Source organism: Molothrus ater, chromosome 11 (genome assembly GCF_012460135.2).
Source record: "Molothrus ater isolate BHLD 08-10-18 breed brown headed cowbird chromosome 11, BPBGC_Mater_1.1, whole genome shotgun sequence".
In the NCBI taxonomy this organism is placed as follows: Eukaryota; Metazoa; Chordata; class Aves; order Passeriformes; family Icteridae; genus Molothrus; species Molothrus ater.
In genome coordinates this window covers 15,865,065-15,889,905 of record NC_050488.2, presented here as the reverse complement: position 1 = coordinate 15,889,905, position 24,841 = coordinate 15,865,065, and the positions used below count along the sequence as shown (strand labels likewise).

The 24,841-nt window shown below is 39.9% G+C and overlaps 1 protein-coding gene across 1 annotated transcript in view; it reads left to right on the top strand.

Moving 5' to 3' along the window:
• The first annotated feature begins 15,665 nt into the window (after window positions 1-15,665).
• SUCLG2 (succinate-CoA ligase GDP-forming subunit beta) overlaps window positions 15,666-24,841 on the top strand; it is a 107,180-nt gene continuing 98,004 nt past the window's right edge. The window contains exon 1 of the mRNA XM_036391243.2: window positions 15,666-15,770. Within this exon, the coding sequence (XP_036247136.1) occupies window positions 15,687-15,770 (84 nt within the window). The 5' untranslated portion in view covers window positions 15,666-15,686. The remainder of the gene's footprint in view (window positions 15,771-24,841) is intronic.

The window sequence follows — 24,841 nt, the reverse complement described above, 5'->3', positions numbered from 1 at the left end:
GGGTGCTTACAATACGCACCCTACAGAAAGGTGAAATGGCTGAAGCACTTAAGGAGTTTAATACAATATCTGCCCTTGTTTCTACTGTAGGGGTGGAAGATACCAATATAGCTTGGGTACATTTTACATAATGTTATATACTGTTGGCATACTACTTGAATTTGTATAAAGTTTTCAGCTATCTTTTGATTAATCAGCTTTTTATTTACGTTTTACTGTGGGGTTTTATGGCAGCAAAATCTTCTGTAACACACAGTAAAACTGAGATGGTCAAGCAACCATGATTTTCCAGATAAATACATCCTAGTGGGGTATAAATTACTGAGTGATCTTGAGGAAGAAGGTGTAATTACATACACAATGCAATATTTCCAATGAAGTTTCAGAGCAGGCTTGAAAAAATGAATTTTCCAGGCATCATCGAATTCACAATGTGGAAGAATAAATGTGAAAAAGAAATCAAGAAAGAGCTGCACAGAAAAAATACAATAAAATAAAATAGAATCAAACATTCACACCTGTACATCACTAAAGAAATAAGTGCATCTGATCAGATCAGGTGGAAAGCAGTTGAACACACACAGGCTGGGGTACACCTGAGAAGAGCCAGCAGTTCAGTCACAACAGGAAGGCTGACAGTACTTCCTTACAACAAAAATGTCTTTGCTCCAGAGTCCCTGGCAAGCAAAATGGATCAGAAGCATTCTCCCCACATTGTGTGGACAAGGGAGTGAGAAATGAAGCTGAGCCATCTATTAAACAGCTCTGTGATGGAGCTGTCACATCATAAGGTGAAAGGAAAGTGAAGCAGAATCTGTGATAAACCTAAGGAACTGGCAGCATTTGTTAGATAAATGGAAGCAACTGACAATAGACAACAAGCCAGGCTGTCTGGGCAAAGACTTTGTAGTTCTGTATTTTCAGGTGACAGAAAAGCACACCAAGATTCTTAAAGGCTTTTATTCCCAGAACCACTGAAATGTCACTAGGGAATGTCAGCAAATGAATAACACAATTTTTATTGCAAAAAGATACATAGTGCAAAAGAAGGAAAAGAAGGTTGTTATGAATATTCAGTCACTGGCTTACCTAACATTTCTGAGGCATTGGCAATTGACCATTTCTATCCTGTTTTAGTGCCTAAAATGCATTTTGGGCACAGAATTGGGGGAAGCAGGTTTTAGAGAATATTAGTAGGAGTGACAGAGTGTTGGTCTGAGACAACCTCATATGGCTTCACTTGAAGAGGGACACTGGGGTAACATCTCTAAGATATAACTTTCCTCCCAAATTCATTGATTCCAGAAGTGCGAGAACACTGGCCTAGAATAACAACTATGAGGAATGAAATGATGGAAGTTCACAGCCCTCTCCCAAGCAGAAAATACCAATTAAACACTGCATTAATTTCGTGTTCACCAGGAGTTATCAAATTAGTCCAATCAAATAAGATATATGCTCTATATCAGTTGTAAGCCTATGTTTAACTAAAAGAGTGCAACAAAGGTGAATGGGGTGCAGTTTTCTTTATATTTTTGTGGCTTACACAAGTATCATCTATGGCTATTTACCCAGGGTAGATGTGGCCTGTTGCTTCTAACATTAAACTCTCTACTATTCTCTCCCCCAGAGAATAAAAAAACCTCAGTGAAATTAAGATCTTGATGCTGTATCATAAAATCAGACATAATGAGACAAGCACCAGCGATGCTGATGTCAGGGGCTGAAAAAGAAGTTGAATATTCTCTGAATGATACCCACATGCTTCCTTCCAGAGAGACTTCTTGCTATATTGCAAGGCATTGATAGCAGTACCATCAATTCAAGTAAAATCAGAACCCAGCAGAATATTGATCTGCAGGATCTGAAAGCACTCTTAAGAACCTTGGCCACCTTAATATCAGGCAGGAGCAAACTAAAAAATATGTCCATGGCTCCTTAGTACATCTGCTATCAAATTTTTCCACATCTCAGAAACTTTTTACTGAGCTTATATAGCTTATTGTGGGAGTAATAGAATGAGTGAATAAAATAAAAGTATTCTATCTTCTCTGTCATTGAAATGCAATCAGATTTGCTCAAAGAAAAAGTGCCATACCATCTCCATCCTCAGTGTTAACATTCAGGACTTTCTCCCAGGTTTGCTTATCTGATAAAAAGCCTCTCCACCTGGAGCCTGATATTAATGCATAAATCCCAGAAATGTGTCTAGGAAAGTTCACACTATTCAACTAAAAAAACATTAAGGAGAACATGAAGGGAGGATAAAACCCTTTCAGGTTAAAATATGATTTCTATATTTCCTTTGGAAAGAATAACAACAGACCACAATCTCAAGGGAAATTGTAAATTCTCCAAGGAACAAACAAAAGAGCTGAAAACTTTAGAGATTTAAGACATTTGAATAAAGAGGTTTTGCAAATTAAATATTCAGAACTCTGTTTATTTAGGCCTCAGTATTGTAATGATGCCAGACTGCAGCGTGGTGATAAACAAGCAATGAACTGGAGACCTCTGGTCCTAAATATATCAGCTCCTTGTGCTTGAGTTTAACGACCAGCCCTGGAGCTAAAAGTGGTAACAGCATATCATCTGTGGATTGGGACCTAAGAGGATAGGAAAAGGCACTGACTGCTGGCCAATAAACACTTCATCATGTCTATCCATCTCTCCCAGGGTTTTACTCTGCCGTCCATCACTGCGCCATCCCAGAGCCTTCATGTAAAATCAATAGCAGTGGTGCAATCCCTGGAGGTGCCACAGCAACTCCAGCGCTTCTCCTCTTCTGGGTGTTTGCACAGCCACAGAGTCACAGTCTTTGATTTTAATGAGGCTGTTCATGAGTACTGTGCTAAGAAAACTTCCTGTAATCACACAAGCATTGAACTATTCCTCCAAATATTGGTGCTAACTAAAAGGACCAGACTCAGATACCACATCCTGTAGCTCAGTTTGAACATTTGATGAACAAATGAGTTTGTTGTTTATCCATCAGCTGCACCCCTTTCATCATTTAAAGAAAGGGAATAGGCAAATTGACAAACACTCTCAGGAAGGGCTGCCTCATTTCATAAAGGAAGTAGTTTACTGTCTCCCCCATTTACAGCCTTTGTCAGTGCCAATCCCCTATTATTGTTATCATCCTCTTCTGTCATGCTGATGCCTGCACTTCATTTTTTAGCACACTCAATACACCAGATCAGTTAGAAATAGATGTATTTACATATTCATATTCATTCAGTTCCATTTACTACCCCATGCAAGACTGAGGTTCAGTTGTGGTAACTCCAAAACAGGTAATATTTAAATAGCATCCTGATTTTCTCCAGCATAAAACAAATATAACGATATTTAATTTCTCGGATTCTTCAAGTTTTAGTTGATTCCTTAGGAAATCGATAGAAATGCTCCTCAGAAAGAAAGCAGGCAAACAAACAGGCCCCAAAGTTTGTACATACAGCTCCCTCTCAGCTCACTGAGAGGTGGCAGCAAAGTGCTCCTTTCCTCAGTTCCAGAGCTGCCACAGTTGCAAACAAGCATTTTGTGAACACATGAGCTAAATATCCTTTCAGATGGATGACTGAAAGCCTCATTAACAAGAGCAGATTTTCTTCAAGGGAAAATAGAGATTTGTCTCTTTCTATTGCCACATTCAAGGAGCAGATAAACACAACCACTGATGGATCAAAAACCCCCATGAGCTGCCCATGACTGCCATGAGGGCAGGGCAAGGTCAGTGGTCAGGTACCCAAAGGAGAATTGTGCAGCATCCCAGGAGCTGCCTTTCACATTCTGACCTGTAAAACAAGGTATGATGTATGGATGGGCAGGCCAGTGAATCACTCCAGACCTAGGAAGAATCACCACAAACCCAACAATGCTCTGAATCTTTTCTGTACATGCTACCATACACCTATATTTATATAGGAGAACTGCAGTGGGACAAAGCATAAGGAAGCTTCCTACTGCCCATTTTGAAAACATGCCAACCCAGAAAGTTGAACAGAAGTAATTTCTCCAATTCCACCTGATTGTACAGTTAAGAATTGAAGTTCTTTGAATATAGATGTATTTTCTTAATATGTTCTTTCTTTTTTTTTTTTTCATATAGACTATTTGATTGTTGCTTTATTGTCATTCAATGTCCTGACTAAAAATATACTGGACTTAATTTCTAAAACATCAAGAAGAAAAAAAAAGAAATGGAATGTCAGTATATTGCCATGAATCTTAGATTTTCATTGACAACAAAGGGTAATACATGTACCACCCATGGAAAGCTCATAGCTGAAAGGACCAGGGGAATTTTCTGTGAACAGTTGCACATTATAACACATTATTTCAAGAACAATCTAATAAAACCTAATATTGCCATGAATCTTAGATTTTCATTGACAACAAAGGGTAAGACATGTACCACCCATGGAAAGCTCATAGCTGAAAGGACCAGGAGAATTTTCTGTGAAGAGTTACACATTATAACACATTATTTCAAGAACAATCTAATAAAACCTAACTGGTTGAATAATATTAGGAGATTGAACAGCAACTATTTTAAACTCACTGTCTCCAAGCAAAAAGCCCAAGTTTGCAATAAACCTTAGAGCAAAAGCTCTCAAACGTGGCTCTGGAGCTTTCAGGCTATTTCATCAAACTGTTCCAATAGCCAAAATTTCCATCTCTCATAGAACCTCCTCAGCTCTCAGCACAGTTAGTCCTTCTGCTACCCTCTCTGTTATCCTGCTGAAGTCACAGGATACTGGGGGAAAAAAAAGGCTTGAGGTTGCTCCCACTGCAGCATCAGCAAAGGCAGATGGGATTTGCATGCAGGCTGAGTTTGGACAGCCCACAGAGGCTGCAGGTGTGGACACAAAGTGCTTTCTGAGCAGCTGTTGTTCCTGGGGCTGGACACTTCAGTTACCCAGCAGAGGTGAACAATGTTCTTTACTGCTGTGCTGAGGCAGAGAGAGGCTTTTTCTTAGCATTCATTTCATTCAGTAAAATGAATCCTCCTAATAAATTATTGTATGGGAATTGAAGTCTTACACCTCACAGGTTTAGTTTTGCTTGTTTTATGGTATGCACAAATGTCTGGGTATCATTTCTCTGACAAAATATTTTACAAGTTTCTATTACAGCTATTTTCTGAATACTTGCAAGGGCAACTGACAGGTTACATTTTCATTTCCTGGGCACACAGGAGTGCTGGATATGGGAGGAGGAATCTTTGCTAGGTTTGTCTCTTAAAACTGCCACTAACCTATAGCAGTATTTTCTCACCCTCCTCTTCCCTCCCTTTAGGCAAAATGGTACCTCAAAGGCTCCTAGTTTTATGCAATGCTCTCTAAGCCTCCTCTTCCCCAACTCCACACTCCCAAAATAGAGAGCTACAGTTGCCCCTATTTTTGTCTCTTCCTAAAAAGTTTTTAAATTTTTTTTCTTTATGTTTCAAAACTGCAGTATGTTTCAAAACTGCAGAAGGAATGACAGAAACCAGTAAAAACTTTACAGCATTTCCACTTTTCCCCCACTTCACACTCTATAATCTCTGTAATTAGAAAGAAATTGTATTGCTTTTTGTTTTTCTCAGACTTTCCAGAATAATTCAACTTTCAGCAAAAACCATATCTGGAAATACACTTATATCCTAAACATAGAAATAAAAATGTTCTAATGAAAGTTAAGTTGCACTCTTACCTACAGCATTCCCTACTGTGAAGGTTACTGTTTAAAAAGTCTGATTATAATGAACCATCTGCTTGGCTTCTTTACACTCGCTTTATTCTTTATTGTGTGCTGTAATTAATGAGGCTTTCTGTATTATTACCATAATAGCCGATGTTTTTCTTTATAAATGAGAAGCAAAAGCTCCCTGATGAAAATTTCAGCTTACTTCAACAATTGAGAGGAACTGCCCTAAGACTGGATGGTTGTTTGGGGGTCATTGCAGCAGCAGAAGTCTCAGCAGCACTGCAGCCACAGTGCTTTGAAACACTGTGGCCATGAAATGATGGATGAGCTGGATGAAGTCAGGATGGCAGCCCTGTCTGTAAAGGACAGTTGTCATATGTGACTGCTGTACACTTTGGCAGATAAGGAAAGAAATGAGACAAAATAATTGAATATCAAATCTCTCTGTGAGTTTTTGCTTCATCTTGGTTCCATGGCTATGAAGTATATCATGAAGATAAGGACATGCTGCTGATGCCTTTTGACTAGGAGGACAATTTCTGTGTTCTCCTGCTGCCTCCTTTGTGTATTTTTTTTTTTCTAAGTTGCAGACCATCTTATTTTCATGGAGAATGATGGAGTTTTTAGACATACAAACCCAGCATTCTTTACAAAACAGGGAGAAATTGCATGACAAACAGGACCTCTGGTTTGGTTCTACATAGACAAGAGAGCAAAATGTCACACAACATAAACAGTCCCTGGCTTTCAGTTCCCAGATAAGCACAATGTCCTCAAAGGTCCTTTTTGTGGTCTTTGACTTTGTCACTTTTCTTCAGCTTTTTAAAAACACCTCTCACTCTGCAGACCACAGCTGTACATATAAGCCTTATGACCTTGCTATTTAGTATTAGCTAAAGCCTAAGAGATACTCAGCTGAGGCTGAAATGACCTCTGATAGTTACCTTTCAAACACTTAACAGCCTACCCTCAAAAACACATTTCTCCATCTGCTCATCAAGAAAAATGATTTCTGATGGTCTGTACTCACCGTTCATTCAGGACTGGTTTTCTCATTTGGGGGGAATTTTATGGAGCTGATTTTCACTCTCTCAACCTCTCTCAGGTTATTAAGACAGACCTGTTCAGTCTGACAGCACAGATGCAACAGGGCATGACTGGGCTACATAAACAATTCCATGCAATTTGATCTGTGCTATATGCAATTAATCTGTTCATGCTGGTTAGAAATCCCTGGAATACTGGGTATACTGAAACTTCCTCACCATTTTGAATAAACTGGAGGAAGCCTGAGGAATTAGGAAGGAAAGTATTGCAAAATTCATAATGTCACAGAAACCAGCAGAAGAAAGATCTTAAATAATATTTAGCATATATTTTAATATAAATCTTCTATCAGTAAAGGTCTCACCAAATAAATATATATATATATGCACACACACACATATATATACACACACACATGTACTGACACACACATATATATGTACATGTATCTTCTGTGCTTGAAATGATGCAAGAAATATTTGACTGATCATTTCCACTGGCCTCAAAAGAATGAGACACTTCTGCAGGATACAGTGGTGACAAGTTTGCATTAGGCACAGTGCCACTGCTGAAGCCTGTGCTTCTGATGCAAGACAGCATGAACTGCACTGCTCCTTCCAATGAGAGGTTAAAATAAAAAGTCATTGCTATTCTCCAGGAACTCTGGAGAAGAGATGAATCTGTTCCCCATACTATTCATTGTCTGCTTATTGACTGGCACTCATATTTTTATGTTGTATCACAAGATCATACTTAGCATTAAAGCTAAGTGATTAATTCATAACAATTACTGCCTAATAAAGTCTTCTCTTCTTCACAGAAGACTGATGTATTTTGCAAATTCCTCAGTTATTTGTTGTTCTGAAGTAATGAATTAATTGCAATAATTTTCTGTTTTATAGGGTGGCAACAGTTGTGCTCTCAGTTGAAACATGGCATGTGTCATACCAGGCATACATTACTGTTTTTCTTTCCTTGCTGGCAATATTAGATGCAATTATTGAATGAAACATGCACAAACTCTCACATAGATATAAATTTCATTGGAATTTGGGGGAGTATTCATTGGCAATATTAAAATTCTTTTAAATTCTTTCAGTTATAAACAAGACTTGAGCATTCTTACATTATGCACTCACATTACTGTCTGCAGGATGATTAGTAGTGAAGTTCTCTCCTTGGAAGAGAACTGAACCATGGGCCATAGATACTGTAATAACTGTGCTCCCAGACACCAGCAGAGATAAGGAAGGTTACTCTCAGCATTTATCCCTTCAAACTCTGTTATTTGTTATGAATCCTACTCTGAATTCCATCAAGTAAGCCACATGTAGCCTTCAGTAACAAAAGGATTCATTCCAGTATAGAGCTCAACACTCATTACATACATTAAAAGTCTACGGAAGCCAAATCCAAAGTGAATAAATAGTGATTTGCTCAGGATACTACACTAAAGATGCATGTTACCTCAAACATAAAATCATCACAGCCATTAAATGAGCTGTCCATGATATTTTCTGTTGTTTCCCTGAATTTTTATCACAGTACACAGGATTTTGATCCTAAATGACTCTCCAAAGAAATCACATACCTCCTATGGCACTTGTTGTTAATGAACTGGTCTTCACTCGTTTGCTAAAGAAAAAAATCCACGTTTTCTGAAGCACAGATTGGTAGCTTAAAAATGCTTCTTGGGGTAGAATTTTGATTGCAAATTTGCTTGTATGCACTAAAACATTCCCAGTGTTCCTAGAGAAACAAAATCATCAAAACACATTTATTAAGGACAAACAATACACAAAGCAGAAGCTGTACCTGACAGTGCTATATTTAACAGCTAAGCTTGCAAATGCTACTTTACTAAATCAGATGGATACTGGAACTTGTTGCTCAGAGAAATTTTATTCCAATTTCTTTGTGAGGCAGAATGCAAAGAATTTTTTTTAGGCTCTGCTACAGCCAAGCTGATGGCTAAAGCATTCCCATTTTGATCTTTATAACAAATGCATATTAATTAAAACTATGGTAATTCCTATGTACTTCTGAAGAGGCTATTAAAGGAATAGGCCATGGGGAAGTGATTTTTGATTCCTCCTAGCTCTACTAATAGAAGAAAGCTTTATATTATGATTTCCCAAATGATGAAAAAAAATGTAGTTTATATGTGTACACACACATAAGACTTGAAGGTGAGATAATCTATGTCCATTTCCAAGAGTTTATGAAGATAGTTAGCTGTATGTTGTAACAATCTTCATAAGCAAAACAATTTGGAGTTATTCTGCTTACAGGGTAAAGAAAGCTTTACAGAAATGAAGCCAATAAATGATATGGGCTTCTTTTACTGGATAAAATGCATCAATATAGAAGGCAAGCATGAGGCTTTACCCTCCCTACTCATCTGTTCATATAGATACTGTCCCCTGAGGATACAGACTTTGCTTTTTGCCCATTTTCTCTTTGAATTTCCATAAAATTTGCAAACACCATTCAAAAGAAAATACTAATGCAGCTGATTTACAAACCTCTGTGTGGGGGAGGTGATGCTTACAAATGTAGTTGGAATTCTGTTAAAGTATTTAGTCTATATGGTCAGGAAATTACATTCACCACGGGTATGATCAGCTGTTAGTCAATTATATTTAATGTTTTCTTCAGGTTACTAAAGGTTCCCTGCATGAAATTTGTAGGGATCTCAGAAAGAGTCACTGTCTGTTTTTATTATTCCATGAACTTACATTTTGACTACATTTTTAAAGAATTGATACATTAGCTGGTAACTGATACATTAACTAGCAAAAGAGAGACTGGAAGTACCCCTTGCCAGTCCCTTGTGCAGGAAGATTGCTATTTGCTATTTGCTGGTAGTTTTATTCTAAAGGGTAGATTTATTCTATACAACATTTGTTAGATTTTGTAATCTAACAGATTACAAAAAAAATCAGCACAGTCTCATCTGTGTGATTGCATTTGTAGGTATTCTCCTTCTTCTCACAGCTGGTTTGAGAGATGACACCATTCAACATAAGAAAACCAGAAAAAAATTTACAAACGTTGGCATTTTTATATAGAGGCACTGAGGTCTTTTCAAAGCAGTGGAGATGAAGTCTGCCTGCAGTTGTGACTGGGGACAGCCTGGCTCCATCAGCTGTAACTGCTCTTGCCACCAGCTAAGGTAAAAAAAATTCTCCTTTATTTTACACACTTGTAAATGTCCAAAGATGCTGTCTAGACAACAAAGTAGTGAGCATATGCACCAAATGCCATAGTAACTGTTGTCACCCTGCTTTATGTTTAGGCAGTTCAGTTTCCTCTGGTGCATTCAGGTTTTGTTACAAGCTTTTCCACACAGTGCTGCATTTCTTTGTTAGGCTCCTCAGAAAGGTTATGGCTTTTATAAACTTCCATGATCACTGAACCACTTGCAGGTGTCCAACCAATTGTAATGAAAGTGAAACCTGCCTCCATGACAAAAGGTTTTATTGAAATAGGAAAACACAGCAAGCAATCTACAAAATCCACAGAAATAGTACCCTATGACCCCAAACTAGGTAGCATAGTAAGCTTCTTTTAGATCAATACTTCATTTGGCAGAAAAATCAATTTCCCTGCCACTGCAATCCATAAAATTCATCAGGAAAAAATTACCCCTCACATATTAGCAGCCCTTTCACCTTACTGGTTTGGAAATTAATTACAATAGACAATTTCAAACCCTGTAACAGGTTGGTGCAACAAGGTATTTTGCAACCTGTGAATTAAAACATGGATTAGCTGTGATGGGAACACCTATAGCTTTCCTGATTTGTCCAGCCTCCCTGTGGTAGGGGCAAACAATGTTTTTTTAGTTACAGGCTTCAACAGTCTCAAGCTGTAACCAGGTTTCATTCCTGGAAAATGCTCACTTGTTTGCAGATAAATGTGCAGGACACACAGAACACCATAAACCAAAGCTTTTTCTATCAGCATCCAAGCAATTTCTCTTATGGCAGTGCCATCTTGCCTTTATTCTTCCATATGGGAATTGCAGCCCTGCTGGAGAAGAGTTAAAGAGCTTTACTGCATGGCTCATGTGGGATTCACAGATTCCTATCAGCCACCATGGTGGATGTGGAGGTTCCACATTTGATTGCCTCAGCAAACTCTTCATCTGGGAACTTTCCTGTACAGTCCAGAGAGCTTGCTGATAGGAATGTTTCTAAATATAATGCCTTGCTGCTAAATATGTTTTTAAATACACTGCACAGAAGATTATTGATCTAGTCAAGATCTTGCTTCATATTTAATAAATCTAATTCTTTTTTGGAATGTTTTTCTACATAATAAACTGAGTTGCTCAGCAGATACAACAGAGGCTGTCTTTTCATTGCATCACTGTTTTGCTGCTACTCTAACTTCCACTCCTTCCCCCAAGTAAATTTAGCTTTCTTTTTTTTAGACATTTAAAAAAATGTCTGTTAGACATTTCTTTCCTGAATTTAGATTCACGGTATTTTGTAGAGAATTCAAAGTTTTTGTAAGGATACAGTGACATCTTATCAAAGAGGTCCAGACTCTGAGAGGTTGTTTTCATGTATCCCACAGCTCAGATCTTTACACTTTTTGTATTCACAGTCCTGCATCGTCTCTGACAGAAGTTCAATAAAATTGTCTTTCTACCCTCAATATCAGGGTCCTCAGCATTGTTGGAACTGAGTGTTATAGACCTACAGTCTATCTCTGCTGAGAAACCTGAACTCCCCTGTCTGCCTCATTATACAGCAGGCCACTGGCAAGAGGTAGCAGTAGCTCTCCTGTAAACTGATGCATCTCTTCTATTGTTTTCAGCCTATTATTTATGTTATAAATCCTGAAATTTCTGTTTTTACACAGTCAGGTGGTTAGATATCAAAAAAGGTGGAGCATAATTGTTACTATTGCTATGCCTAATGTTGCCTCTCTTGTTATAAATATTTTTAATTTGCTTATTCCACTACTTTTTTTTTTTTCCATGTTATTATTTCCCTGTTTTAGACACTTATTTTCACTTTTCTAGTCACAGTTATCACACAGTGTTAAAATGCAGCACCCTGGCTTCCCCCAGCATTGAGCAGAAGATACTGTTCTAAGGCTTCACCTGGTTCCTTCATTCTGAGCCACACACAAGTTCCACTATGTACAGCAGAGGTGCAGTCTGAAAATGAAAAGGGCAGACTGATATTTACATACACAGCCTGGTGATACAGCAGCACACAGAGCTCCCATGTCACTGCAGAAAGAGAAACCAGGATGTTTAATCCTACCTAGCCAAAACCACCCTGTCCTGCTTCCTTCCAGGATACCTTCCAGTACATTTCAATAATGTTCTAATGAATGGGGAATTTGTGGCTGTGTGCAATCACTGAACTCAGTGACCTAGGAGACAATTTATCATTCTAATACACTATTTTTCATTCCTTATTTTCATCCTTCTTTTCAGACCCAAACATTGTTATTTTAATCCTTTGTTACCCTTCCTCCACCCATTGGTATATTTACCATTTATCACCTATTTTTCTTTTTGGTTTAATATTTGAACAGAGAAAGGGAATGAGAAATAGTCAATGACTGGGAGAGCACCATAATCTGAGAGGTGCTTGAGCATCAGGACTCATGCTCTGCAGTGGCACTGTCAGACTCTCCCTATAATCTTGTTTCCTGTCCCTCAACTACCTACAGTGGGACTATTTTAGGGAGTTTGCTGCAGCTTTATTACCCTCACTTGTTATTCTTGAGGATGCTGTGCGTGGGGCATCTGTCAAATAAACTTATTTATTATAAACTTATTCCCTATGAAATCCATGTGAATGTGAAGCTCAAGTTCTGTAGAGGAACACATTATTAAAAAAAAAAAAAACAAAAAAAAACCCCATGGCTTGGGAGGTAATCTGCACAGATAAGAAAATGAATATGCAATGTCATTGCAAAAACACTTAGAATTGTGCTTTACCTGTGATAAGGTGATTTCTTTTGTCTTTAAATGTTTTCACTTGAACACTATCAACCATTTAGCCTTAAGGATAACTTCTAAAGAGGTATAAACCTTACACAATGTTCTTTTTTAAACTTAATTGCAAAATCATTACTGGTTGTTTTGCATTAAATAGACCACTACAAAAAACTTAGTTAGAATCCAGCCTTTTGTGTATCTTGGGGAAGACAGAACAGAAGCACACTCAAATGCTGCATATCCATGAGAGATACAGGGAGAAATGTCTGCAAGTCTAGAAGGAAAGACCTTTGAAACCAGCCTCTCCCTCTATCCTTTTATAATTTGCACTTCACCCCCCTCCTTATTTGTGAGGATGGTGTGTTGAGACTACTCCTCAGCTGCTCCCAAATTCTTGCATTGGAAGTGTTTTCCCCAACAATAATTCATCATTTGTCCCTCCTCTCACACACCAACACATCTTGTACTCCATGATCCAAAAATTCTGGCTCTTGCTTGCTCTAATTGCTTCAGAGACCTGTTTCATCTAAATTTGCTTTGGCTGAAACATACACAGAAGGAAACTGGATGTGAAGACAATGAATCTATCTTTTCTCCTCATACTTTAAAGGTCAGGTATGTTCTGCAACAGAGATACAAAAAGGAATATGTCTTGGTGACTACTCCACACTGTGCAGTGGTTTTCCACTAAATCTAAACAATAAAAAATATAGTAAAGCAGGTTCTGCATTATTTACATTAAGCAGTGAAAATGCTCCTCACAGCATTAAATGATAGCCTTGCATGCAATTCACAGACATTATCTGAAAGCTTATATACCTGCTATATATATAAACCTAATGCAGACAGCCATAATAGTCTGTATGAATAGGGAACGCTGTGCTTACTGAACCACAGCCATGAAACTAAAAATGAAATTATAGTTCCTCCATCATAATACCTAAGTCAGTACATAATATTATGAAAGAACAAGCACACAGTAATACCTGGGTTAATACTGGCACCATACATTACTGCTCAATGCTATCAAAAATAGCATCTCCAGATTCTTTATTGAAACACATTACATTACCTAAATTGTCATGACAAAGACAAAAGTGTTCAATTTCAGACTTTTCTAGCACCTCAGTTTTTATGAAATTGCAATTTTTTTCTCTATTAGACGTATAATTTATTTGCTGATTAAATTCCAATAAAGGAGTTGTTCAGTCCTGATTTTTTAAAAAAACATGTTTGGGAGTGTAAGTTCTAAGCCCCAACAGGAGCATTTTCCTTTGTTCCCACTCACATCCTGGACTGGAAGATGAGGATTTAAGTGTTTATCCAGCTATTTCATCATAAACCACTGAATAAATAATGTTCAGCATAAATAATGCCTCCATATAATGCTAACTCTGCATGCTTCAATATAGGTGAATTTAATATGAACTGTTGTAAAATTGCAAGGGTATCTCAGCCACTGCTCAGTTTTAGCTTTTTGTTTTCAAACCATGATTGTAAATGGACGATTTGTGTGAGCTATTTGGTTAACTCTCTATTACTCATAGGTGGATTATCTCAAATGTGCACTAAACAGAAACAGACAAGGAAATACTCAACTGAGTGACATAGCAACTGTATCTGCAAAGACCAGGCCATCAGACTGTTGAGTTTGCTTCAGACTGTAGACATGGTACACCTGTGTCCACACCAGCCCCCAAGTCATTCCTGATGGATGGAACAATCTTCAAAATCTGGCTGCTGGGACTCACTTTCATGAAACCTCTGCTCCGACTGTGAACTCATGTCAGATTTTAAGTCCACATTATGGACATAAAGCTTTATGGGCTTTGCTCTTCTGCTCCATCCCCCAAGAGGGCCTGAGTTTGGTGTCTCAGGTTTGGCATTAACTCACAGGTTTCACAGAATTGTTTAGGTTGGAATAAACCACTTAGATATTCAAGTCTAACCTGTGACCAATCATCACCTTGACAAATAGAGCACAGCACCAAGTGCCACATCCAGTCCTTTGTTAAAAACCTCCATGGATGGTGACTCCACCACTACCCTGGGCAGCTGGATTGTAACACCTGGCAACCCTTTCTGTGAAAAAATTCCTCCTAATATTCAACCTGACAGTGACATATTTCACCTGTAGATTAAGAAGAGTTTTATGGAGTTCAGATTAAAGTGGCTATGAAGAGTCAGCTGGATCCCGTGAGGCCTTATTAGGGTTTATTAGATTGGGTTAATTTGATATTTCCTAACAAAAACCAAAAGACCTTTTAGTCATGAAAAAAGAAGTCGGAACAGCCTCCAGCAGTGCAAGGCTGGCACCTCACACTCCCCAGGCACTCCACTCATGGCTGCCTGCCCATTCCGAGGCGCTGCCTCCTCCACAGAGCCCTTCCTGCTCTGGTCACCGCCCTGGGCCCCAGTCCCTAACCCGGCCATGCTGGGCACACTCATCTCAAACACAATTTCATGGGCAGGGCTGGAAGGGACCGCAGTGGCTCCTCTGGTCCAGCCTCCCTGCTCATCCCAGAGCAGAGGGCCCAGCATCGTGTCCAGACAGCTCTGGAGCATCCCCACACCCTCCCTCTGCAATCCGGTCGGTCAGTGCTCAGTGCACAGCGAGGAAGTTCTTCATGTTCAGGCAGAACTTCCTGGGCATCAGTCCCTGTCCATTGTCTCTCTGTCCTGTCGCTGCGAGCAGAGCCCGGTCCATCTTCTAGAAACCTTTAGAGAGTTACACACACTAACGGAGTCCCCTCTCGGTGGTCTCTTCTCGAGGCTGAACAGGCACAACTCCCTCGGTGTTTCCTGGTCAGAGATAGCGCACCCTCCTTCAGAAGGGCCTATACCCTGCCCCAAGGTGCGGACCCCACTGTCCCGGCCTCCCCCAGCCCCTCACGGCGGTGCCGCGGCCCCGCCCGGCCCCTCTCCGCCTCCGCCGGGGCTTCCGCCCGGGGCGCGGGGCAGGGCGGGGACAGCGGCGAAGATGGCGGCGCCCTTGGCCGGGCAGGCGGGGGCCGCGCTGCGGGACCTGGCCCTGCGATCCGCCCGCCTGCGGGCCCGATTCCCGGTGAGTGAGCGAGCTCGGCCCCGCGCCCCGCCGTCCCCGCTCGCCGTGCCCGCCTGAGCCCCGCGGGGGGAATCTTTGTGCTCCCGCTGGCTGCGATGCTCGGGCTGGAGGATGCGCCCGACCCGCAGCCCCGGCGCCTGCGGGGTCGGGGCGAAGCTGTGGCGGCGGCGCTGGCTCAGGGCTGGGCAGACCAAAGCTGGCCGGGAGCGCCCCGCTCCCCCCACACCTGCCAGAACTCTGAATTATTTCAGCAGCAGAGCTGGGTGACGCTGTGCACGAAGCGGTAGCGTCTGTCTGAACGCGTTTCGGTGGCAGCATCGCGGTGGGTTGGCTCAGTGCGGCTGGCTGAGGTCACGCCGGGGTGAACATGCCTGGTTGTGCTCTCCTGGGAAATCCATCCTAGCCCAGGCTTCCCGGTGGTCCTGAGCCTCAGCAGAGCGGTGGGAAAGAGTAGATGAGCGTCCTGCAAGGGCTCAGGGGCTCTCTTGAGGTGTAGCAGGAGTTCATTATTCACCTCGACAGCAGCCTCGCCGAGGTAAAATGAGATAGGCACATTCTGGACAGCCCTCGTGCCTTTGGCAACCAACTCTGTTATTTTACCTTTCCATCATGAGCACCTGCATGAGAACCTTACTTTGCTCCACACTTCTGAGCATAAATGTTTTCCACGAAGCAAAAGCCCCTGGAACAAGCAAAGCGTGTTTGTGTCCGGCTCTGTGCACAGGTGCCGCTGCTGGGAACGCTCCTGGCTGCAGGTGCAGGGCTCTGGGGTAAAGGGTGATGTTGGTGCTTAACCTGTGTTGCACAACTGCAGCTGTGTGGTTTATCTTTTAACCTGAAGGAGGCTGTAAATCTGAAATCTTTTATGCCCAGCTTTCCTATTTGAATGCTGGGTGCAGAACTCAGTGCAGTTGATTTGTTGATTTAGCATTCGTCCATTCCGTCCATTTCACCTCCTTTCTTTCAGGGAGACTGTTTATGTGTGGATATACACACACTAAAACAAAGATATCTATAAACATACATTTTTCTATATATATACAGATTTAATCTCATTACTGTGGATGGGCAATGCTGTCAGTCACAACAATGTTTGGGGAATAATCATTTTAGGGTTGAAGATGTCTTCCTGCCATCAAGTTAGGTGAGTCTGATCCTGCAGTAAGGAATTTAGATGTAACATCCCTGTTCTTGTAGGGTTTGGAAAGGTGGGAGTATGGAGCATTGTCTGAAAAGTGTCATTTGGTGTGAACTTAGGAGATGTTCTGGTTGAGGTGCTTTGGTTGCGTTTCAAGCCCTGTCTTTACCAGGTGGTGCAGTGAGATATAGGTGGAAATTAGGAGCTCCTGGTCTGTTCTGTTATCTCTCAAAGCATGGAGGCAATCTGTAAATTGCCCCACTGAAATAACTGGCTATCAGCTCAGATACTCAAGAGTATTCTTAAGATATCAAGGTGGCCAACTTTAAAAAAAAAACAAACCTTCTTTTTGTGCATTATTTTTGAACTAGAGCTGTTGAGCTTGTATTGTAAATCACATTTTTTTATTCTGTTTCTGCACTCTGCCAGATACTGAGAGCATCTCCCAAGATCTGTTTTCCAAGTAGGCTATTTTCAAGAACCACATCAATACCGTATAACAGCAAATCAAGTTCTTAACTTCAAAGCAAACCACTTTCCTTTATAAAGGTCTTCAATTCGGCAGTGTTGCATAATAGAATTCCCATCTAAACAGTCCCCTAATCTTCCACTGTCTCAGACTTTAAGCTACAAATGAGTTGATCAGCCAGAGTCTGGATTTCTGTGCTAGAAAATAGGATAAAGGATTTGAGAGTGAGATCCCTTCCATTGAAAGTTTTTCTTATTTCTGTCACTCATTCTGTTGCTCAGATGAGAAGTTACACTGTTACTTTATTTAGCACAAGCCACCAAAACCTGTCCTCAAAGCCCATCACAGTGTTTCTTTCACAGATGAGGGTCTTCCATATGGTGTGAATGCAGTCAAGAAATACCAGTCTCCAACTTTGTTGTTTTGGTAACCCTGTGTGAGATTTAGATTCTTTCCTCATAGCCCTTATGACTTACTGTTGGAGTGATGTTTCTACACTTTGTTGCAATATTTCTTATTATTTCAAAACTGTAGCTGTGAAATTTGGTTATATGCTGTCATTGTAATCTGAACACATTTTCCTGTGCAGCTTCATTTTAGGGTTGGAGTAAATGGTAGTTGATTCTATAATATGAAATTACTTTATCATCATTTTGCTTTCCCTTTACTTTTTTATAACTGTTAAATATTCTTTTACTCCTTTTGCTCTTTATATTCTTGATAGATTCGATTCTTTGTGCTGCTGGAGTTTTAAACCTGACCAAACGTTTCAAGAAGATAAAAGATAGGTTTGAGTTGTCTGCAGTGCATGTGGACTGGAGCACTGAGGGCCTGCTCTTGCTGGAGCAATATTTGTGAAGAGCTGTGACAAACGCTCCGGGGACCGCTCGGCAGCAGAATTCAATCTTGTTGGCTGGCAACAAATAGGCTCCATTGAAGGCTGTTTATTTGAATGGGAGTTGGATTGGGCCCTTTGGGAGAATGCTGTGTTTTCAAAATAGCTTCAGATGCAGTGAAATTCAGCGATGAATATAAACGAGGGACAATTAAATCAGAATCATTTAAAAAAAAAGTGCTTAAGGTAACTCTCCAGTATTGTAATAGGGTGAGCAGGTTGGTTGGTGCGTTATGAGCCCTATGCCAACCTTCAAAATGGGCCTCAGTCCTGCCAGAACACATCCAGATTCCACATGCATTGAAAATATTAAAAAAAAAAAAAAGAAAAGGAAGGAGAAGATGAAATTAAACAAGATTTTTTCTTATAAAATCTGCCGGAATGTAAAGAAGTTACACATAGGGAACTGCAAGGTTGCTCACTGCAGATACCTTCAGTTCCTAGACTTGGATATCTGTAAAACCTTATTAATGTTGAACAGAGAAAGTTCTGCCTTTTGCAAGAAGCTATCTGCTGTGATAGCTGATCCTCCATGTGACGCAAAACTGAAAAAAACTTTTCAATTCATGGCTTTAGAAGCTGCTTCAATGTTGAATTCCTCTTTTTTTCCCGGTTTTCTTTGGTGTTCTTGAAAATTTCTTTGGACTGCTTCCCTATTTGGCTTTTCCTGGTTGGCAGTTCTGCTATATTTTCAAGGTTTTACATTTTAGAGGCAGGAAATACATGAGCCTACAGACTTTCACAAACAGCTTTTTCTACAGGCACCTCATCCAAATGACAGGAAAGCCCTCCTCAAACTCTAGACAAAACTGAAATGCCAAAGTGGAGCAGATGTTTGGCCCACTCCTCCCCGGCAGTTCCATTAAACACATGGTTATTGAATCCTATTTTGAGATGAAAAAGGAAATGAAAACATAAATATAACCTCAGACTGTGATTTTTTTTTTTTAATTTTTTTTTCTCCCAGTTAGTTTTCTACTAGTGGAACTTCTACCCTGGGAGCAATCTGGCTCTGACACAGATATCACAGCTCTGTCTTGAAGCAGAAAAGCTGCATTTTGCTGCACTGATTTACCTTCCTTTCTACCTCATGGAGGTATAATCAGGGGATGGGGCTAATTAGATAAGAAGAGAGAGCCTTCATGAATATGTTATTAGATGGAGAATTAGCTGCACCTGTGGTTTTAAACATGGCTCTGAATAAATCGTTCCTGACCCCCCATCTGAACTCCCAACCAGTTTACCCAGAGACTCCTTACATTCCTTGGGTATGTTTAGCATTGGTTGAAGTTTTTTTATATAAAAGCAAGTGTTTTTTTTTCATTGATCTGCCTCCTGAGGAACTAGATAAACTGTCAATAGACAAACTGTGTTTTCTTTACAGTTATCTGAGTGATTGTTTCCTCTTGTTTTTCTCTGGAAATGTCAGTGTATGTGGTAGTTTTCCTTTTTTTAAATTTTTTTTTAAGTCACCTTTCATTTGGTCTATCTGGCTGATGACTGCCAGCAGGGATTTTATCTGAAATGTGTGAAGCTGCTGAGGTTCTTTTGGGAATACAGAGAAGTGAGATGAAGGTTTAGACACAGTTGGGTTATAGTTGTTTCTTGGAAGTAGTTAATTTTTCTGCTATTTTATCCTTTCTCTTGTTTAGAAGGTTCATTTTCACAAAAATGGGCAATGTCCTCATTTAATGTATAGAGATGAGGTTGTCTCCCTCACTGTTTTGGGAACTCACTCATTCTAAAGTGATTTAACCTCAACTGATAATTTTTATTGTTGGCCACACCTGTAGTGAGTAGCTCAGCTCGTTATTGCCTTGGCCAGTCCAATTTTTCTGTGCATATTTGTGACTGTTACTATCATCTACAGACTTGAGCACATACTCTGAGGGTTTTCTCCAGAAAGTTTCCTCCTCTAATTCTCTAAAAGCAGTTTCTAACCATCTGTGACTCAGCTTATTTCTTCCATAGCACTCTAATAAAACACAGGACAGAGAAGTCATATTACCTGTCCAAGTGCATATGACAGTAGCTTTGGAACTGGTTATTAAGCATTGATACATGATTAGTAGCTATTGATTTTATTTTAACTAGATAACAGCAGGAGTGGGTATGAAACAAATAGGAGTTAAGATTGACTATTGTGAAAAATTCCTTAATAGTGGACTTTTGCTGTGGTGCTGAATTCTTTGTTGTACAAGTGAGACTTAAAGTAGATTCTGAACTGCAAGCTGAAGCCATCCTTTAATGTGGTAATGAAAATTAAAACCCTAGATTGGTGTTGTAGTTTGTTTGTGCTATTATGCTGATGGTGATGTTTTCGTATAATTAGTGGCTAAATGTTAACTGTGAAGGAATTTAAAGACTTGCTGTTTTTCCACTTACTTGTTGGAACATCTTTTTTAATTCTTCAGTCAACAACTTATACTGATAGCACAAAATACATTCAATAAATCCAAGTTTTGTTTTGAGCAGATTTACCCATGAGCTTTTTTCTTCCTGTCCTCTCTCTGGTTTCTTCCTAATTGCTCATAGGTTTCCCTAAACTATAAGAGTCTGTATCCCAAAGTTGAATTAAATTCTGATTCTGCGATGATCTGCGTGTTTGGAAGCTTTGAGTCCAAAATCGTAAAGCTTTAGGCACTCACAACCCCATTGGGCTTGAATGTGGTTTGGGATGTTTCACTCAAAGACTGTTTCATTTAAGAAAAGACTTTTAAGCATGTTTTGTTCTACATTATTATTCAGTTGTGTTTACTTACCTTGCACATGGGTAGTACTTGGTGACAGATCAATTTCTGTCTACCCTGTTTGTCTTTAATTTGTGTGTTGTAGAATCACAGTCTGGGTTGGGTTGGAGTCTGAGCAATGTAAACTGTGAGAATCAGCCTCAGTTTGTGTCAGGAGAGAAAATCACTTGTCCACCTAAATTCTTCATGAGATGCAAAAGTTTTGTAAGAGCTGTCAGGAGGAGTGAAAAATTAAGTGAGAGTTTTGATCATGTTTGCTAGGTTTGCCTGCTTGTCCAAGACTTTTGACTGAAAAATATGAAACTGCAAATTAAAAACCAGACACAGATTACTAATGGAACACTTCATTATCTTTTGATATCTTTCTCTGAAGGATCTGTGGACAAAAGGACAGTTTAATTTGACATCTGCTAATTTCATGTCAGCCAAGAAAGCAGTTACTGCCTTGTGTAAAAAAAAAGTTGTTCATACAGAGTATTGGTATGAAAATGTCAGGGAAATTCCAGTTATTGGAGGAATTCTATGTGCCAATTGTACATAACACTGATGAGTATAGGTAAAACATAGAGCTATTCATGATAATTAAAGATGAAAGGCCTATTAAAAGAAACCATATCCTTTTTATTGTCAAGATAGTACTTGCTGAGGTTTGAAGATGGCATAAAAATGTATTTTCCCTTAAATTTTCTATCATCGTCAATTCTGTCACTCCACACACATTGGAAACAGTGAATCTATTTAATTGAATTCTTTCATGCAGAGTTTCAGTCTAGATTTGTTTTTCAGTTAAATGGCTCAGATTAAAATAGTCTAAAGTAACACCATAAATTTTGGAAGCAGAGGAACAGCTATTTAGAGCTTGCTTTAAACATGATGTGAGATGATTGGACATGACTCCAGAGCAGCTGGAGTGCTGGAGCTCCATCAAGGGAGGGTTGATGACCCAGCTGGAACCCACAGGTCAGGATTTGGGGGCACACCAACATCTCTTACAGGGCTGTTGTGCATTTCTGCTGCAGGCACCTGCATCAGCAAGGAGCAGATGAAGCTGCAGAGCCTGAGGAAGCCTCAGCAGGCCCTGTCCTCATGGAGGACTTCATTCCCCCCAGGTCCTCCTGGAGGGACAGCACAGCTGGGAACATATCAGGAGTTCCAGGAGGTTTCTGGAGAGCTCTGATAACTTCCAAATGCAGATGTGTGAGGAGCTGACAACAGGAGAACATGTGGGAACAAGAACTGGTCAGGGCCCTGGCAGCTCCCTCTGGGGAGAAGGTGAGGGAAGAAGAGTGGCTGTTGTTTATTCTAATGTTGTTTATTTCTGGATACAGCATGGGCTGCAATAAGACACAAGAAACAAGTCTGGGCACAATCCCAATTTCCTTAACCACTGGAGTTGGCATCACCCATTGCCAACATCCAATGCCATCATCCTTTGGGCTTGGAAGTGCTGTTTCATTGAATTAAAGTCTACATTTGTCTCCCTCCATACAGTCAGAAATGTAGGAATCTGCTTTAGGTCAAAGTCTTTGAGGATGATGAAGTGATGCTTCTTGTAGTGTCCTAAGCTTGCTTTGAAATTTGAGAATGGCAGCAGAGTGAATTTATATAATTAGGTATAAAGAATGGAAAAATATTAATAAAGAAATTACCAGCAAGGGAAGGAAAAAATATTCTTAATGTTTGGCTTCATGTCAGTCTGAGTCAAATGGTCTGATTAAAATGAGGACTTATTAACAACAAAGAGTTTCAACTCAGACTGAAACAAAAAATGGGTACCAGTCTTTTCTTACTGCTTCCAGGAAAGAAATTGGTATAGACCATTCTGGACTGGTTTAATAAACCAGATATGGCTTAGGCACGCACTGAAACTGTTTCTGTAGATACTTTTCTGTATTTCTTTATTTTACTACCATGGGCATTTGCATTTTTGTTGCTTGGAAGTGTTATGTTGCTTAGTGCTCAAAGTCATATTCTGTGATGACATAGTCAGGCATGGAAATTATCATTATTTGACTTCAATATTAAAGGACTGGAACAAAAAAGCTGTGATTATGTTTCATATTTCCTTCTCTGTGACGAAAAATGGAGCTCAAACTGTCTAAATTGGCATTTTATCGGTGTTTTTCTTAAAATATCAGTGACTTCTAACACTTGAAAAAGCATTCTTCCAGGGTATGGTAGGCGTGAACACTTCTTTGATAGATATGATTACTTGAGATATGAATGCAGAAACATTTCTGTTAATCTTATTGAATATGCTTTGGGTTTTGTAACAATTTAGAAAGCTGAATTTGCATGCAGGAAAGAAAAAATTGGTAGTGGCTACTTTGTCTCATGTTTGGTGGTACAATAGTTTCAGAATTTTTTTTTCTGGCTATGTTTACTGTTTAGAGCATTTCTTCATAGTTGCATAAAAATATCATTTTAATCTTGTAAAAAAATTAGGAAATTAAACATTTTTATGATCAGAACAAAAATATAAAATTTCCCCTCAAGATACTTAAAATATGTGGAGAAGATGGCTTATTTCACTTTTTGAATGTGTTTTGCATATCACCAACAATCTTCTTTCATTTGCCAAGGCAGGGAACATGTTACAGTATTTTCTGCAACTGATTATGCAGTTGTGTATGGTAGTGAGTTTATTTTCATCAGATACTTCAAAGCCTTACTTTTTTAGGTCAGGAAAGGATGCTTCTCTTAAAGCTTTGAAGTATGAAATAAGCAAAATGAACATAATTTGACTAAAATTAATTACTAATGCAAAGCAGAACTTCTGATGGTGAGAACATTGACAAAAGCAGAAATTGAATCTGGGAATTCATATTCTTCCTTTGCCCAAGCAAAAGCTCTGAAAATCGATTCCAGAGGTGTAAAGCTTCTGTAGACATGTTTGCTCTTTGGGCACATGTAATTCTGTTTTATTAGGCTGAAATTCGGTTTAAAAATGCAAGGAAAAAATACTTTGCCAACAATTTCTGCAGTAAGGACAGAGGACATTGTTTGGCTCTTGGGGTGGACTGGCAGCTTGGTGTTTGGGCTGGCAGCTTTGTTTTGTGACATCCTGTTTGTGAGGTGACCTTCTGCATGTTGTTTCAACCAGATAGTTTTCATGCAATCCCGCAGAAAAGGAACCTGCCCTGTGTCAGGGTTTTTGGAAGCTGTTAATGGTTCACTGGTCAGGTGAAGGTTCATGGCCTGGGGTGTCCTCAGCCCTGCTCAGGCAGCCTGTCCACACTAAGCAAAATGCATCCCAGGGCTTCTCAGGGTCACGAGGCTGCTGTCACTTAATTTGCAGAAATTTTATTTTGCTGATTGCCTATAGATAGAGTCCTGAATACTCGCCTGGCTGGGCAGCAGGATGCAGTTGTCAGGGGTTTGGTGATGTCCTGCTTTATTTGGAGGTCAGTCTGTAGCAGCCTGACTGAAACAGCTGCTGAACAAGGTGTGGGAAATGGAGAAGAGAGGTCAGGGTCTTGCTGTTCAAGAGAACAGTCTTCCCACCTCTCCTCTGTTGCTTTTGAGGACTGTAGTCCTCACAAACCCATACATGCAGACACCCAGAAGGATCATCCAGGATGATGATGATCTGCTAGGATCTGCCTTGTAAAGCACGAGGATGTGGGCTCAGATTCTGATTTTGTGAGATAAGGAGAATAAGAATGACAGAAGGAGCTTAAGTGTGACCCCGTGCATGTTCCTGGTAGTTTACAATGGAGCTTAGTGGGTAGGAGAGTGTATTTACAGAATAGCTGTCAAAATCCCTGAGTGTAAGCAAGCTGTAAATAAGTCTATAAAGTGTAATCGTTACTGGAGACT